This window comes from Bos mutus, chromosome 17 (assembly GCF_027580195.1).
Source record: "Bos mutus isolate GX-2022 chromosome 17, NWIPB_WYAK_1.1, whole genome shotgun sequence".
Taxonomy (NCBI): Eukaryota; Metazoa; Chordata; class Mammalia; order Artiodactyla; family Bovidae; genus Bos; species Bos mutus.
In genome coordinates, this window is record NC_091633.1 from 69,063,491 (window position 1) to 69,080,175 (window position 16,685).

At 41.2% G+C, this 16,685-nt stretch overlaps 1 protein-coding gene across 1 annotated transcript in view; it reads right to left on the reverse strand.

Moving 5' to 3' along the window:
- DCHS2 (dachsous cadherin-related 2) overlaps positions 1–16,685 on the reverse strand; it is a 316,336-nt gene that overhangs the window by 9,331 nt on the left and 290,320 nt on the right. Inside the window, 3 exon segments of the mRNA XM_070385628.1 lie at positions 2,653–2,783; positions 12,528–12,679; positions 15,824–16,035. Coding sequence (XP_070241729.1) covers positions 2,653–2,783; positions 12,528–12,679; positions 15,824–16,035 — 495 coding nt within the window.

A 16,685-nucleotide genomic window follows, 5' to 3' on the forward strand; every position in this document is an offset into this window, starting at 1 on the left:
ATTATCAAGACTACAGAAAGTATACCTCATGCTGGTGATCCCAAAAGATCTCTAATAGTATTCACACACACAAAAATCACAAATAGATGATATGGTAAATATCTCACATAACATACATGTTCTTTAAACTGCCAAGACAGGGACTTTGGTTTGGACTTCATAGGTATGGTACAGGTAGAAAGAAGATTCCAGGACATTTGGAATAATTCCACTGCGTATGAGACTAATAATTTTCATATTTCAAATTTGAACATCCTTGACATGCATCAATTACACTTGACTCCTTCTGGTAAGTTTTGATATACACAGTTTAGTTTTGTGATATATTTATTCTGAGCACATTACTGCATTTTGATTCCAATGCATGTGCTTTAGAATAGCACTTTCAGTAAAAGCAGATGAAAACACATCAAATAGGTGAGAGGTAAAACTAGACAATTTTTTTATTAGTATAATATTTTAAATTATTTAAAATATTTATGCTGCTGCTGCTAAGTCACTTCATTCGTGTTCGACTCTGTGCGACCCCACAGACGGCAGCCCACCAGGCTCCCCCGTCTCTGGGACTCTCCAGGCAAGAACACTGGAGTGGGTTGCCATTTCCTTCTCCAATGCATGAAAGTGAAAAGTGAAAGGGAAGTTGCTCAGTCGTGTCCAACTCTTCGCGACCCCATGGACTGCAGCCTACCAGGCTCCTCCGTCCATGGGATTTTCCAGGCAAGAGTACTGGAGTGGGGTGCCATTGCCTTCTCCTAAAATATTTGTAGGTATTCTTATATATAAAAATTGCTGGAATATAGCCCTCTTTGAGCAGTGATGTTTGTAATTTGTTTGGAAAGTGAACATAACAAAATGTTAGGCACATTTTAGGAATAAGTTGGATATTAAGAGTGAAAAGAGAGAGGAGAGTGATGGGCCACTGTCTGCAATTTCAACTATAAAAAGTTGGGTTGGATTCTCTCAGCTTTTGCTTGTCTGAAAAGCTTTTGATCTAGGTTTGATACACGATACTGGATGCTTGGGGCTAGGGCACTGGGACGACCCAGAGGGATGGTATGGGGAGGGAGGAGGGAGGAGGGTTCAGGATGGGGAACACATGTATACCTGTGGCGGATTCATTTTGATATTTGGCAAAACTAATACAATTATGTAAAGTTTAAAAATAAAATAAAATTAAAAAAAAAAAGTTGGGTTGGGTTTTACCAGGACAGCTATTGACCACAGGAAACTTTGAGATCACAGACTATGGAGTCATCATGGAACCCAGAGACCCAAACAATTAAGATTAGTCAGCATATCATGTAAAACTTTGTATTTTCAACCTCCACCATTAATGTGATAAAAGTTTTTTGCAGATGTTGAACTTTAGTTTATAGTAGAGGAAAATGATGACTCTGTGCAAAAATCATCCAACTCCTTCACTTATTACTTGTCATTAGTATATTGCAAATAAAACTGAGCAGGGCCCTATGGGGCCTTCCTGGAACAAACCCTCCTCCACCATGGCTTTTCCTTGTCTTTTTTCTATAGAAAAACTTTAGCCAAAGAATAAATTCAGGGAATTCCCTGGAAAGCAGGGGTTTGGACTCCTTGCTTTTGGCCTGGGTTAAATTCCTGGTCAAAGAACTCAGACTCTACAAGCCACCCAGCATGCCCCCATAACAAATAATATTAATAAAATAAACTTAATCAGAGAAATGAAGAGACTCAGAAACAAAGGAAAAACAGTCAAATAGGACAAAATAATAACAGTTCAGTCCTTAAGCAAAGTCAAGGACCTTTAGTTCTTCCTCAAGGGCTATAGATAACATTCTGAGCCATATTCTATGAGCTGTCTTGTAGAGAATAAAACCCCCACCAGGTGGAAGAAGTTAGCTACATGATGACCAGACTGTAGCCATAACATAAGCTATCTGAGAACTGACCTCAAAGAAATGAGAACCAACCAGTCCTGGAACTGAAGATTAACTGGGCTTAAAACAATCAAGATAATGGTCAAATTACCACATGGCTAATTTCAAGATGATCCTCAGAGGTGACTCGGCATGGAGCTCCCTTACTCTAACCATATACCCATGAAGCTCCCCGTTAAAAGCTGTTGCCCCCTATTAGCACTGAGGAATTGGCCTTTGGACACAAGTATGCCTTCTTCCCCAAGTTACTGGCCTCCTGAATAAAGCAACCTTTCCTTTCCAACACTTGCCTCTCGAATATTGGCTTTTAAGTGGTGAGCAGCTGAACCTGAGTTTGGTAACACAAAGATTGATACAGTTATCAGTCTAATAACATCACTTTCTCTCAGGGGAGCTTTAGGGTGACCATCACAGCCAACAAAAGATGCTTCTTCATTGAGCAGATTTCACTTTTAAGAAATGTCTGTATACAAAAGAGGCTGTGTGGAGTAGTGGTTTGACCTTGGGAGAGCAGCTTCCTGCTAGTTTGAATGCAAACCCCAACTTTAACTTTTAACTTCTTTGACATTTTATATTTAATTTTTGACTCTCCATTTTATATTCTGTAAAATGAAGATAAAAACAATTTATAGTTGTGTGATTGTTGAGGAATAGTATGCGTACTTAACACAGCATCCAGTTGAAAAAATAGTAGGTGACATACAAGTTAATCAAAACCATTATTTCAAATCACACTTACTTTCGACAATTTCCACTGCTTCAGAGGGGAGAAAAATTGGGGCATTGTCATTTATGTCAGTCACCTGTATCTTGATCACAGTTGTATCAGAAAGCCTGGGCATGCCTTTATCCATTGCTTGTACAATCAAACTGGTTTGGAAAAGAATTAAGGAATGTTATCCATCATCCAGAGAATAAGAAAACCACATAAATATCAAATATCCACTTGAAAATTTTAAAATAAGCTGACTAGCTTTTTTATTTCCCCCCTGACTTTTCTAAAAGGCATCATTTAAAGTTTATTTCATAAGAATGGTAGTCTGAAGTGTATTTTTTGACACATTTAAAGAATCAAATCAATCTTGGTTATTTAAAATAAATGGACTCTCTCTGGGAGACAGACTATAAATTTCAGTCCTTTTCTGCTAAGAACAACTTAAAAAGTACAAACACCAATACCTGTTCTTTGAGTAGACTGCCTCCACTCTGCCACACATGGCCTGAATATTGCTATTGATACATATTTCCGTTTTACTGCACCAACAAAAGAGAGAGTCACTAAAAGTTTTGTATTTTTTTTTTCAGATCTAAATTGCAAATCAATCAAAATTGAAGAATCAACAGAGGGCACTGCCATGAATAATACACATGCAAAAGATGCTTTATTGACTAGGACTGTAAAATAGAGGTAAGAGTCCATGATCTGAAAGAATCTACATGTAGTGACTCAGTCTCTCTTGGATGACGGTACAACTTACTTCTCCAGTAACTGACTCAGAAACCTTAGTGTCTTCAGCTTCTCCCTTTCTGTCACCACCCTGACAACATCTAACTCGTTATTAGTCTTATAGATTTTACCACCTGACTATGATTTGGATCAGTGTACCCATCCGTCTCATCCCCACCTCAGAGCCTCAGATGAACTGGTCATCCGACTGACTTCACAGGGACTGAAAGGCTTCCTGGGGCGTGGTACGTTCAGTTTCTTTCTAAAGCAAGACAGTCTCAGGCAAAGCAGGACAAGGTATCTGCTCTAACCTCATCCCCTTACCATCTCTGGCTGGCATGCTGTGTATTCACTATATCTTTCCTCAACTGGAGTGCTTGCTACTCACCAATCTTCCTACTGCAAGTCTCAAATGCTCCTCTTCATCCTCCACTCTGCAACTGCTCAATTGCTTTATCAAAAATTCTGGTTTGAAAACCTGACTCCTCTAATTAAAACCTTTCCTTGGCTTTCCATGTCTACAAGAGGTAATATAAGTCTTGAGCACGTACACATAGCCTTCTGGGATATAGCTTCTGCCTGGAATTCCTATGTCTACACCCCTTTGGTCTTTCAAAGCTAACATCTCTGTAAGCTTTCCCTGGCATCTCATCTGATTTGGGTGCCCCTTTCTCTGCCCCATAGCACCCTGCACATTCTTCCACCATAGCAATCATCATTCTTTCTTCTTAATGACTTATGTGTCTACCTCTCCTATAAATTCCTCAAGGACAGATGTCTTGGTTATTTGGATTTCTTTAATATATGTTGATGTTGGTTTCTCAAGATTTGCTCAAGATTATAAATATATCAGATGACACAGCTAGGATTTAAGTACAGGTCTTAGTTGACTGGAAATTTGTGCTCCACTGTCTGATACTTTTCGATGTATCTCTCTTCCTGTCTATATATCACACTCTAAGGTATAATCATTAGCTTTCCACTGCCTTCTAAACACTATGAGTTACAGGAGAGTATCTGAGTAATAAAGTAAGTTGTCAATTGGAAGAGGATCTTCCTTTCAGAAGTGGAATTCGTCTTAGCCAGCTGGTGATACTATCCGTTGAGAAACTGAGTCTTTCTTCTTTATTGACTAGGACTGTAAAGTAGAACTAAAAGTCCATGATCTGAAAGAATCTACACGTAGTGATTCAATCTCTCTTGGATGATGGTACAACTTGCTTCTCCAGTAACTGACTCAGAAACCTTATTAGTGTCTTCAACTTCTCCCTTTCTGTCACCACCCTGACACACTTCTACTCACCACCCTGAATCACACTTCTACTTTCTTTCCCATTCTTAGCTTACCTGATAAGTGTTCTTTTTCTTCCAACCTTAAATTTTTAAAATCATGTAAAATAGATTAGAGATACCAAGGGAAGATTTCATGCAAAGATGGGCTCAATAAAGGACAGAAATGGTAGAGACCTAAAAGAAGCATAAGAGATTAAGAAGAGGTGGCAAGAATACACAGAACTGTACAAGAACAGATCTTCATGACCAAGGTAATCATGATGGTGTGATCACTCACCTAGGGCCAGACATTCTGGAATGTGAAGTCAAGTGGGCCTTAGGAAGCATCAAAACAAACAAAGTTAGGGGTGGTGGTGAAATAGCTCCAGTTGAGCTATTTCAAATCCTGAAAGATGATGCTGTGAAAGTGCTGCACTCAATATGCCAGCAATTTTGGAAAACTCAGCAGTGGCCACAGGACTGGAAAAGTCAGTTTTCATTCCAATCCCAAAGAAAGGCAATGTCAAAAAATGATCAAACTACCACACAATTGCACTCATCTCACACACTAGTAAATTAATGCTCAAAATTCTCCAAGCCAGGCTTCAGCAATTCGTGAACCATGAACTTCCAGATGTTCAAGCTGGTTTTAGAAAAGGCAGAGGAACCAGAGATCAATTTGCCAACATCTGCTGGATCATCGAAAAAGCAAGAGAGTTCCAGAAAAACATCTATTTCTGCTTTCTTGACTATGCCAAAGCCTTTGACTGTGTGGATCACAATAAACTGTGGAAAATTCTGAAAGAGATGGGAATACCAGACCACCTGACCTGCCTCTTGAGAAACCTGTATGCAGGTCAGGAAGCAATAGTTAGAACTGGACATGGAACAACAGACTGGTTCCAAATAGGAAAAGGAGTACGTCAAGGCTGTATATTGTCACCCTGCTTATTTAACTTATATGCAGAGTACATCATGAGAAACACTGGGCTGGAGGAAGTACAAGCTGGAATCAAGATTTCCAGGAGAAATATCAATAACCTCAGATATGCAGATGACACACCCTTATGGCAGAAAGTGAAGAAGAACTAAAGAGCTTCTTGATGAAAGTGAAAGAGGAGAGTGAAAAAGTTGGCTTAAAGCTCAACATTCAGAAAACTAAGATCATGGCATCCAGTCCCATCACTTCATGGCAAATAGATGGGGAAACAATGGAAACCATGTCAGACTTTATTTTTTGGGGCTCCAAAATCACTGCAGATGGTGACTTAAGCCATGAAATTAAAAGATGCATACTCCTTGAAAGGTAGGTTATGACCAACCTAGATAGCATATTCAAAAGCAGAGATATTACTTTGCCAACAAAGGTCCATCTAGTCAAGGCTATGGTTTTTCCAGTGGTCATATATGGATGTGAGAGTGGGACTATAAAGAAAGCTGAGTGACGAAGAACTGATACTTTTGAACTGTGGTGTTGAAGAAGACTCTTGAGAGGTCCTTGGACTGCAAGGAGATCAAACCAGTCCATCCTAAAGGAGATCAGTCCTGGGTGTTCATTGGCAGGACTGATGTTGAAGCTGAAACTCCAATACTTTGGCCACCTGATGCGAAGAGCTGACTCACTTGAAAAGATCCTGATGCTGGGAAAGATTGAAGGCAGGAGGAGAAGGGGACAACAGAGGGTGAGATGGTTGGATGGCATCACCGATTCAATGGACATGGGTTTGGGTGGACTCCGGGAATTGGTGATGGACAGGTAGGCCTGGCATGCTGTTGTTCATGGGGTCACAAAGAGTCAGACACGACTGAGTGACTGAACTGAACTGAAAAAAGCATCAACTTTTTGTTGGTTTAAATTCCACTTAGTAGGAAATAATCACTGATTATCTATGGTTCACAAAGCATACAGGCTGCCTTCTATACTACTGAAGTTGGGCCATCATTAGAACAACTACTTAAATTTCACACTTTAAGAGCCTAGAAATAATTCCCTGTTGAAAGTCTGTTTTGTTAGCATGAACGTAAGTCAGGTACATATGGAAAAATTTTACTAAAAATAATTGACTCATCATATTCTCTGCCCCTGCTGCCTGCCCCTCCCCAGTATCACAGTAAAGTCTCAGCCAAGATATTAAAGTTATGGCTCTGTTGATTCTTCCTCTGTGGTCATAAGGACTCTTATTTTCACACTATTACAATTTCAGGGGTTCTATATAATGCCTATATAGTGTTAAAAAGCAAGATTCTTTGACATAGACACAAATATGATTCTGTTTCAAAACAAAAGGACAAGTCAAAGGTTTCTCAGTGGCTTGAGGCACAAATGAAGAATTATGGAGGTAGATCCACTGAAATTCTACACATAACTTCTATGAGACCTCAAGTTTTCTGTGATGGCTCTTTGGCAAGCTTTGCAAAATTCTTGGCTGTTGTCAGCCCAACTGGCCCCATGTTCCAAAACTATTGCCCTGATTAGCATATCAGCAGAGAGGATAAATGAAGTTCACCAGATAAAAACAGTCCCATTCTAGTTCAGAGCATAGTTCTCCTAATCTACCAGTGGTGGGAAGCTGCTTTTTATCATGTTAAATTTTAAATGAGACTTCAATCAGGCAGATTCTTTTCTGATTGCCTTAATACCTAAGACAGTGATAGAGGATTTTTCAAAACTCTCTCTCAACAGTTTATTAAATATATTCCCAGAACTAAATGTTTCTTCTGTAATTCCAAGAGAAACAAAACATCAGTCAATAGCATAACACCTCTGAAAGGAAGAGCTATAACTTCTGGTTATATCTACACAGGTTTTATTTCCTATTCCTCTAGGGATTCTGCTATAACAATGGCAAAAGAACTTAGAATAAGGTATATGTTGATAAGGCTAAAAAGAAATGGGTGAAGATATTAGTGAGTGGAACGGGTGAGAAGTTTCAACACATGTCTGAAAAATGCAAGCAGACTGAGAAGCGGTTAAAGATGTGTGTGCGTGCGTGCATGTATGTGTGTGTGTGCACGCGTGCATGCGTGTACATGTGTGCACACTCTTAGTCATGTCTGACTCTTTGAGACCCCACTGACTGTAGCCTGTCAGGCTCTTCTGTCCATGAAATTTTCCAGGCAAGAATACAATGCTGGAGTGGGTTGCATTTGTTACTCCAGTGGTCTTCTTGATCCAGGGATTGAACCCACATCTCTTGCATCTCCTGTACTGGCAGGTGGATTCTTTACTACTATGTCACCTGGGAAGTCAAGTGGCAGAGGAATGCATAGATTAAAATGCATCCTGCATTTGAAGGAAGACAAGGATGAGTGAGAAACAGATTTGCCCCCACATAACCAAGGAGAGGCTCAAAACATGGCAATATGCAGAGTGAGATACTGAGCTAAAAATAGCTTAAAAGATTAAATTCAAAATATAGAACAATCAAGATCGCTTGCCCATTTTTTTCACTCCCAGGCAAAACAATGTCTGATGTTCATACTCAGTAATGTTGAGGGACTGTCCCTGAAGAAATGAAATCTCCTCCTAAAGGGGAAAAAACCCTCTCTATTGTTATTTACATGTCATCCTGCAAAGTAGTCAAGTTCTTCTCTGGTTCATCTGAAAGCCAAGCATGCTGGTCAATGAGAGTCATCAGGAGATTCTGACTTTAATATTGCCTCACTTAGGACCAAGGATGGTTATTTATTCACAGAAGGTCTCTCACATGAATAAAAGAGGATAAACTAGACAAGCAGAAGAAATAAATCCAGAGGACACAGAGATTTTGAAAGAGCAAAAGACTAGGTAAAAATAATTCCAACTAATGTCTTTGGAGAGCTATCATAACACATAAATAAGAACAAGATGCTATGGAAAAGCTCAACGATTAAGAAAGAGTTGTTGAAAATTATAAAATATATAATATTCAAAAAATTTTAAACTAAAAAAACAAAAAAAAGAAAGTTTAGAAGGTTATAATTAAGAAAATCTCCCAGAAAAATAAAACAACAAAATAAACCCCCACACAACAAGAAATGGAAAGTAGAGAATAAAGAATCAGTGACAAAGGATCAATCCTGGCAGCCTAACACTTGACTGAATAGGATCCAGGAAAAAGAAACCGGGTACAGTAAACAAAACAAAACAAAACCAATAAACAGAAGGGAGGTAATTATCAGTGAAATAATACCAAAAAATAGAACATTTATCCTCATTAAAAGACTACATCAAGTACTCAGCACAAGGAAATACCCACACTAAAGTACATAATCACAACACGTCTAAACATTGCAGATGAAATAACCTGAGAATCTCCACAGAAAGTGCAAAAAAAAAAAAAAAAATCCATGTACCAAACATATTAGAATGGCATCAGACTTCTCAAAAGCAGAACTGAGTTTTAAAAGATAAAAGAAAAATGCCTTCAAAAATCTAAAAGAAATGTTCAACTTCTATATTATCCATTGCATAAATCACATGTGAAAGTAGAAAAAAGGTGTTTTCAGATGTGTAAGAACTAAAAGAATTTACTCTCTTGGCACCTTTTCCTACAAAACTACTATAAAAGTAAGAGAAAGACATGGGAGCTTCAAGGCATGCAACTAAATAGGAAAGCAGTAAACCAGTCGCAAGTCACGGGGCCCAGCTTTCACCCTGCTTATTTAACTTATATGCAGAGCACATCATGAGAAACGCTGGGCTGGAAGAAGCACAAGCTGGAATCAAGATTGCTGGGAGAAATATCAATAACCTCAGATTTGAAGATGATACCACCCTTATGACAGAAAGTGAAGAGAAACTAAAAAGCCTCTTGATGAAAGTGAAAGAGGAGAGTGAAAAAGTTAGCTTAAAGCTCAATATTCAGAAAACTAGGATCATGGCATCTCCCATCACTTCATGGCAAACAGATGGGAAACAGTGGAAACAGTGTCAGACTTTATTTTGGGGGGACTCCAAAATCACTGCAGATGGTGACTGTGGCCATGAAATTAAAAGACGCTTACTCCTTGGAAGGAAAGTTATGACCAACCTAGACAGCATATTGAAAAGCAGAGACAGTACTTTGCCAACAAAGGTCCGTCTAGTCAAGGCTATAGTTTTTCCTGTGGTCATGTATGGATGTGAGAGTTGGACTGTGAAGAAGGCTGAGTGCCGAAGAACTGATGCTTTTGAACTGTGGTGTTGGAGAAGACTCTTGAGAGTCCCTTGGACTGCAAGGAGAACCAACCAGTCCATTCTAAAGGAGATCAGCCCTGGGATTTCTTTGGAAGGAAAGATGCTAAAGCTGAAACTCCAGTACTTGGCCACCTCATGCGAAGAGTTGACTCATTGGAAAAGACTGATGTTGGGAGGGATTGAGGGCAGGAGGAGAAGAGGATGACACAGGATGAGATGGCTGGATGGCATCACCAACTCGATGGACGTGAGTCTGAGTGAACTCCGGGAGTTGGTGATGGATAGGGAGGCATGGCATGCTGCACTTCATGGGGTCGCAAAGAGTTGGACACAACTGAGTGACTGAACTGACCTGAACTGAACTGGAAAGGCATACTGCCCAGCTAGATCAGGAGGAAAGGAAACAGTAGGACTCAGTTCTCCAAGAAACAGAAGATTTGATAGAATACATGATATGAGAGGCATATCAGGGGAGAAAGACGAGTGGGCATGTCTGATAGAGCTAATGGAATATTTACAAGGAATTAAGTACAGGGACATAGCAAATCAGGTGAGCAAAAAGAAAGATAATCATTAACTCTGGGGATAAGGGGAAGAATAAGGAAAGAACTATAATTATGAAGTATGACCTGGCTCTGAAGTAAACACCTGTATAACCATGACTGCAGCCATGAAATTAAAAGATGTTTGCTCTTGGAATAGATTTCATCTTCTCTCAGTTCCTATTTCTCCCAGCCCTGAATTCATGGGGGAATTGGTGAGCGGTGCTTTTGCACATTGTGACCAGTTTAAATGATGTGAACACTGAAACCATGACGCAAATAGGACAAAGCTGGAAGGAGTTAGATTTAATTGATAATTAGACTCCACTGAGTAAGAACTCTGTAACAGAAAGTCATTACAATCAGGATATACATAGTTCTGAAACAGGGCAGACACTCTTGAATCTGAATTTGTAATCATTTAGGTAGCAACTAGACTGAGATTTACCTGCAGTCAACTATGGAGAGAAAAAAGAAGTTTGTGCTTAAAATTACTAGAGAAGCAATGTAGCAGGGTTTTATTTATATGATTGATTTCAATGTTTATATAATAAGTATCATAACAACTGATTACACTAAAATATTACTGAGAAAGATCCTACTACTTAAGACAGGGTAAGACCTTAAACTAAACTTTTAAAATACCTTTGAAGTAATATTTTGAAATACATTAAACAAAAAGAACTAAATACTTAATCAAATGTTTAGAGTTGGGAAGTTTTTCAGAGGTAAATTAATCCAGTCTGCCCAGGAACAGATCCCATTTTAACTGGTTCTTGCTGTTTAACCACAAGAGTAGGAAACGGCAACCCATTCAGTATTCTTGCCTGGGAAATTCCATGGACAGAGGAGCCTGCTGTCCAGGGGCTGCAGAGTGGATATGACCGACAGACTGAGCAACTGAGCACACTGAGCCACAAGAACATACTGCACTTTCCTCGCATAACATGTAAGTAGTCTGGCCTCGGAGACTATTGAGGCTTGGGTCTCTTGTTTTCTTCCTTTTTCCCTCAAAAGGAAGTCTGCTGTGTGGCCAGTATGGTAGATGCAGCGCAACACAGCATCAAGACACCCGGTGCTAAGACGTGATCGACGACGAAACGGTTCTGTGATCCTGAGCAAACCTGCATGTGACTTGTCTCATCAGTGAGTGAGAAAAAGCCTAACTGAACTTCTCTGGGGGTGACGGGAAGATTGCAGGAAACGCTGTGTATGTGGCCTTTCAGAAAAACATATAAATACAAGGCTGACTGAAACGCATGGTAAGGAGGTCCAGACTTCCCATGTGACCACTTCCTCAGAAACCAGGTTTACGGTTTCTTAGGTTTTCTTCCTAAAGCTGTCCAATTTTATGGGTGTGTTTTCACTCGAAAAGGCCTGCAGGAAAGCACCGTGGGGCACCCTGTCCCCTCCTTCACTTAGTCGTACATCCTAGGGTTCCATCTTCACCGGTGCACATATACCTCTTCTTTACGATCAGTTTTGTTGTCTTCCATGAAAGCTGGGTTATCATTCTTGATGCAGCCCCCATTCACAGATATTTTGTGTCCCTTAGAGTCTTTCATTTTCTTTTATAGACTGTGAATTCACAAATATCTCTGTATATATGCCTAGACACTTGGGAACACCCACTTTTAAAAAATCACAGAAGACCTATGACACATTCTCTCTTTCACAGAAATTCTGTGTAAGTCTGGCATATTTTGAACTCTAGGCAAAAAATATATCTCTTTTTGAATGTGCCCTTTAAGATGATCATTTCTATCAGAACAGAGTCATGTAACATGGACCTGATAACAGGGTTGTATTTTCCTACACAAAAATGAATAAATGACTAAAAAGAGAAACATCATTCAGTCTTCACTGTTTTTAAAAGCAACTAAAGCAATGTTTGCAGGGTCTCCATAGCTCAGGAGGCATTTCGCAAATGTTTTAATGTCTCTCATTTAATATCATACTTAATGGCATCACAAATGCATGAACTCCTAGAATGAAAAGGAATCTTAACATTCTTGTAGTCCAATCACTTTTTCCAAATAGCGTCTACTTCCTAAGACTCTCTCAGTGTGTCAAGGACGATCCTAAGTTGGAGCAAAGGGAAAACATATCTTATAGCTAAGCATACCAAACAGGAAGTCATGCCCAAAGCAACAAGGCAGAATAGCTGGTCAAACAGATCTGAGCTTGGGGCAAACCTGTAGGTGCTGGTGTACTCGTAATCCAGAATCGCACTTGCTGTTAGCACACCACTCAGGGGATCCATTTGGAACACGTTTCCTTGGTTGCCGGAGAGAATGGAATACTCAACGAGGCCATTCGACCCACTGTCCAGGTCTGTGGCAAAAACCTGTGAGGAAGCAACTCCTCCGTTAGGTAAGCATTGAAAGTGCAGAATGGGTTAAGCCTATTTTTCAGAGCAATGCATTATGAAAGAATCACATTATCAAACACATCTTAAAGACAATGATCAAAGGAATATTAGACATGGCTGAATTTTATATAAAAGTGAATGATGAGGTGAGAAGACTATAGATGCAAGAGTTTCCAAGTAATTTCAGTAGGAGTATAACAAGTTTTGAGTAAAATGAAACAAAACCCAGATTTAGTGCTAGCAAATTTAGATCCTAGTGATTTATTTGATGAGTGATCCAAGTACTAGTGTTGAAGATAAAACAAAAGTATTAATAGTGAAGTGTGCATCACTCTCCACAGAGATGTATTATTTAGTCTGATTTACCTTTTAATTGCAAATTAATTCTATTAGTGGATTCAAGACCTTGCATAAGAACAAGTTGACTGATAAATTGCTTTCTGTTTATTTTTATTTCCTAGGTCCCTCAGCCTTGGCCTGAGCTTCCATCTCCTTTCATTTCTTTCCTGGGTGACTACACTGATGTCCTAGCAGGCTTTTGCTTGTAACTCCCTTCCCTGTCAATCTATGCTTCACACTGCCACCAGAGTTCTCAGGTGACCCAGGGCCTCATCAGGAAGACACAACACCAGATAGATGGCACAGAAAGGCAGCATCAGACAGCTCTCCTCAAGACCATGAGGACGAGAAACATACCTACATCCAGGCAGAATAAGTCCATCATGTCCCCGAGGTCATAGACTTAAAAGAGTTACAGAGAGGAGGCCTCCCAGGACACATATCATTTAGGGTCTCCAGATGCCATCAACCCAAATGCACTGTGACCAACTTCACCAGGAAAGAAGCACAGCAAAAAGACAGTGCCCAGGTGAAGCACAGGAACAGGGATATCTCTAGGGCACAGCTTCTCTGAGCTGTTGCCAGCAAGATGCATCAGCTCTTACTTGTCTTCATCTTGGGTCCTACCAGCCAAGGTTCAAATTCCAGAGAGAGAAAGTCTCTATGAGACACACAGTCGACAGCACTCTGTGACTGGGTGGGGTCGGGTGGGTTCACCACCTGGACTGACGATCCTACCAAGACTGCTTCTGGCAGAGGAGGGGAAGTTCCTAAACGGAGTTTGTGGGGCTGCAACCAAAAGGAGGGCACTCGGCAGTGTGGGAGCAAAAAGCAAGAGCTCCAGAACCTTCGACGTTCCTGTTCATCTGAACAGGACACAAGAAGACGACAGTTCTATTAATAGTTTCCCTGAAATTAAACGATCTAAAAAACACGAAGAACAAAGTCCCTTGTATCCGTCCCTGACTGAGCCTTCTCAATGTTTACATTACTGAAGCACTGGCAGGTCGGGCTGTTTCCCCTAGTGGGTGTTGCTGCTGCTAAGTCGCTTCAGTCGTGTCCGACTCTGTGCGACCCCATAGACGGCAGCCCACTGGGCTCCCCCGTCCCTGGGATTCTCCAGGCAAGAACACTGGAGTGGGTTGCCATTGCCTTCTCCAATCCTATTGGGTGTACTGGAGCTTTAAAGTTGCCTTCACCTTAATATGAGTGGCCTAGCTCTGTCCAGGTCTGCATCTGTGACAAAGTGCAAGCACCAGCACCCCGGGGAGGGAGGGCCCACTGTGACAGCAGGCCCTGCCGTGACACTGGAGGCGCCGGTCACCCCAGCTGAACAGGCACCACTGGGGTACAGATTGGAAGAGAGATGTTCTTACTCCTTGCCTTCCTCTTAAGCATCTCAGGCCTGGCTGAAGCCAGAGTAAAGGCTCAACAATTCTGGACCATGCTGGAACCTGGAGCAATTAGGCTAAATGTGCAAAAATAATGTAGGAAATCCTGGGGATCCTGGACCAAGTGAAGAGCACAGAGCTAAAACTCCAAGACAGCTGAGCCTCTGCTGGTCTTGTCTGTACCTTCAGAGGGGAAGATGGCATCTGGGCTAGGCAGGGATCAAAGAAAGGTCTGCGTGCATATCCAGGTGCATGGAAACCTAGGGGACCACCTATACCCCTGGCCCCATCTACCCCAGAGAGAGAGTCATGAGATGCTGGGTCATGGGTTATAGAGGTGAAAGGGAATGTCCCGCTCAGCCACCAACTGTCAGGAAGGGGGTTTATACACATTCTCTGTGCAGATTCCCAAGAGCCTGTAGGTGTCCCAATGCCCAGGTTCTTGAACTCAAAGCATCAGTTCAACCATGAATGAAAAGATGAAGATGTGCAGCAGTCCTGAAGCAGGGAGAGTCTAGCAAGGGTGGGTGGGTTTGGAGCTTCAGCAAGAAGACCGCCGTGTGAACAGACCCTCTCTTTCAGGCCATGGGGCTTTCTCTCGAGATGGGGCTGGGCTTGACAATAGTGGATATGTGCCTTTCACGTGAGACACCCGAAGATCCCAAGCCCAGCGGGCCTTCCCATGTGTCTGTACCTCATTCTGTGCGCGTCTGGTTGCAGCTCCACTTGGGAAATGCCTGCTCACCCTTTAAGACCAAGTGCAAATGTCGGGACCTGTCTGTGTTTCCTCTTAGCGCGCATGACATTCAATATACGCTTTTCTATTATCACATTAGAAATTTATATCGTATACTTAGTCTTCTGACTTCTCCACTAAACCGTACACACTTAGAAGGTGAGCTGCTTCTTGTGCCCATCTAGACTCCCTGCTAATCTCCAACAGGGTCCCTAGAAAGAGCAGGTGGGTGCTACATGCATGTTATGCATGCTAAGATGCTCAGTTATATCCAACTCTTTGCGACCCTATGCACTGTAGCCGCCTAGACTCTTCTGTCCATGAGATTCTCCAGTCAAGGAGACTGGAGTAGGTTGCAATTTCCTACTCCAGGGGAACTTCCCTACCCAGGAACCAAATCTATATCTCCTGCATTGGCAGGGGGTTCTGAGCACAAAAAGAAGGGAGCAAGGGTAGTGAACTCAGAAACTCCAGATTTCCTTCAACCTAAGGTTCCATCCAGTACATCATGTAATGCATATGCCAAGGAAACAATGACAATTTAACTAATGTCCTGGAAAAGGTCTTTAGGTATTTGGATGTACACTGATTGATAAAAATTCACACACACACACACACACATACACACACACACATAAAACATGTTTCTATTACCTGTACAATGTGATGATTGTAGAACTGGCCCTCAGACACTGATACTTGGTAAACACTTTGCTCAAAGTGTGGTGGATGATCGTTCAGATCTTGGATAAAGACTGCTACTTTGCTGTAGGCTTTATGCCCCCTACTTTCAGCTAAAACGATGAGTTGAACTTCTTTTCTGACTTCAAAATCAAGAAACTTGGGTTCTTTCACAGTAACTTCTCCTATTTTTATTTCCAGAGAGGAAAAAAAAAAAAGAAAGAATAGAAATTTTATCTTTAACTGATGCTCACACACTCTCCTCTCCTTCAATGCCTCCCATTGGCTGGAACCCCCTTTCCTAGTGTCTGGGGTCATTGTGAAAAAGGGTGAGAAGAGGCAGACATTTACACAGTTCAAACATGTAGGAGGGAAAGAAACCATGAAACACCTAAGATATGAGCGCTCTGTTTTAAGTCATCCTTCTGTCTCTGTATTTAGCCCATTGCCAGGTCTTTGCAGTCAGACATCTCTGGATTCACCATCTCCCTGCTGCTGCCCTCCTCCAAGCAACCAGCATTTCCCACCTTGTCCCCTGCATTAGCCGACTTACTGGCCTCTGCACTCATCCAGTTCCCATTCTGAATTAAATAATTTTAAAAAGGCACTGTGACTATCTTTAAAGCCCTTGATTGGCTTCCACAACAATGATGATGAAGCTCAGCATTTTAGCCTCCCCAGGACCACCTGCTTCAGCCCCTCCCACCTGAAAAATCTCATTGATCTCTTTCTCCCCTTTGCTCTCTCTGCTCTGATGCTAACACTCATACATGTTCTGCTTCTCAAACACACATTTTAGAATTTCCTTGTAGGCTTTTCCATCCATCTGGGATTG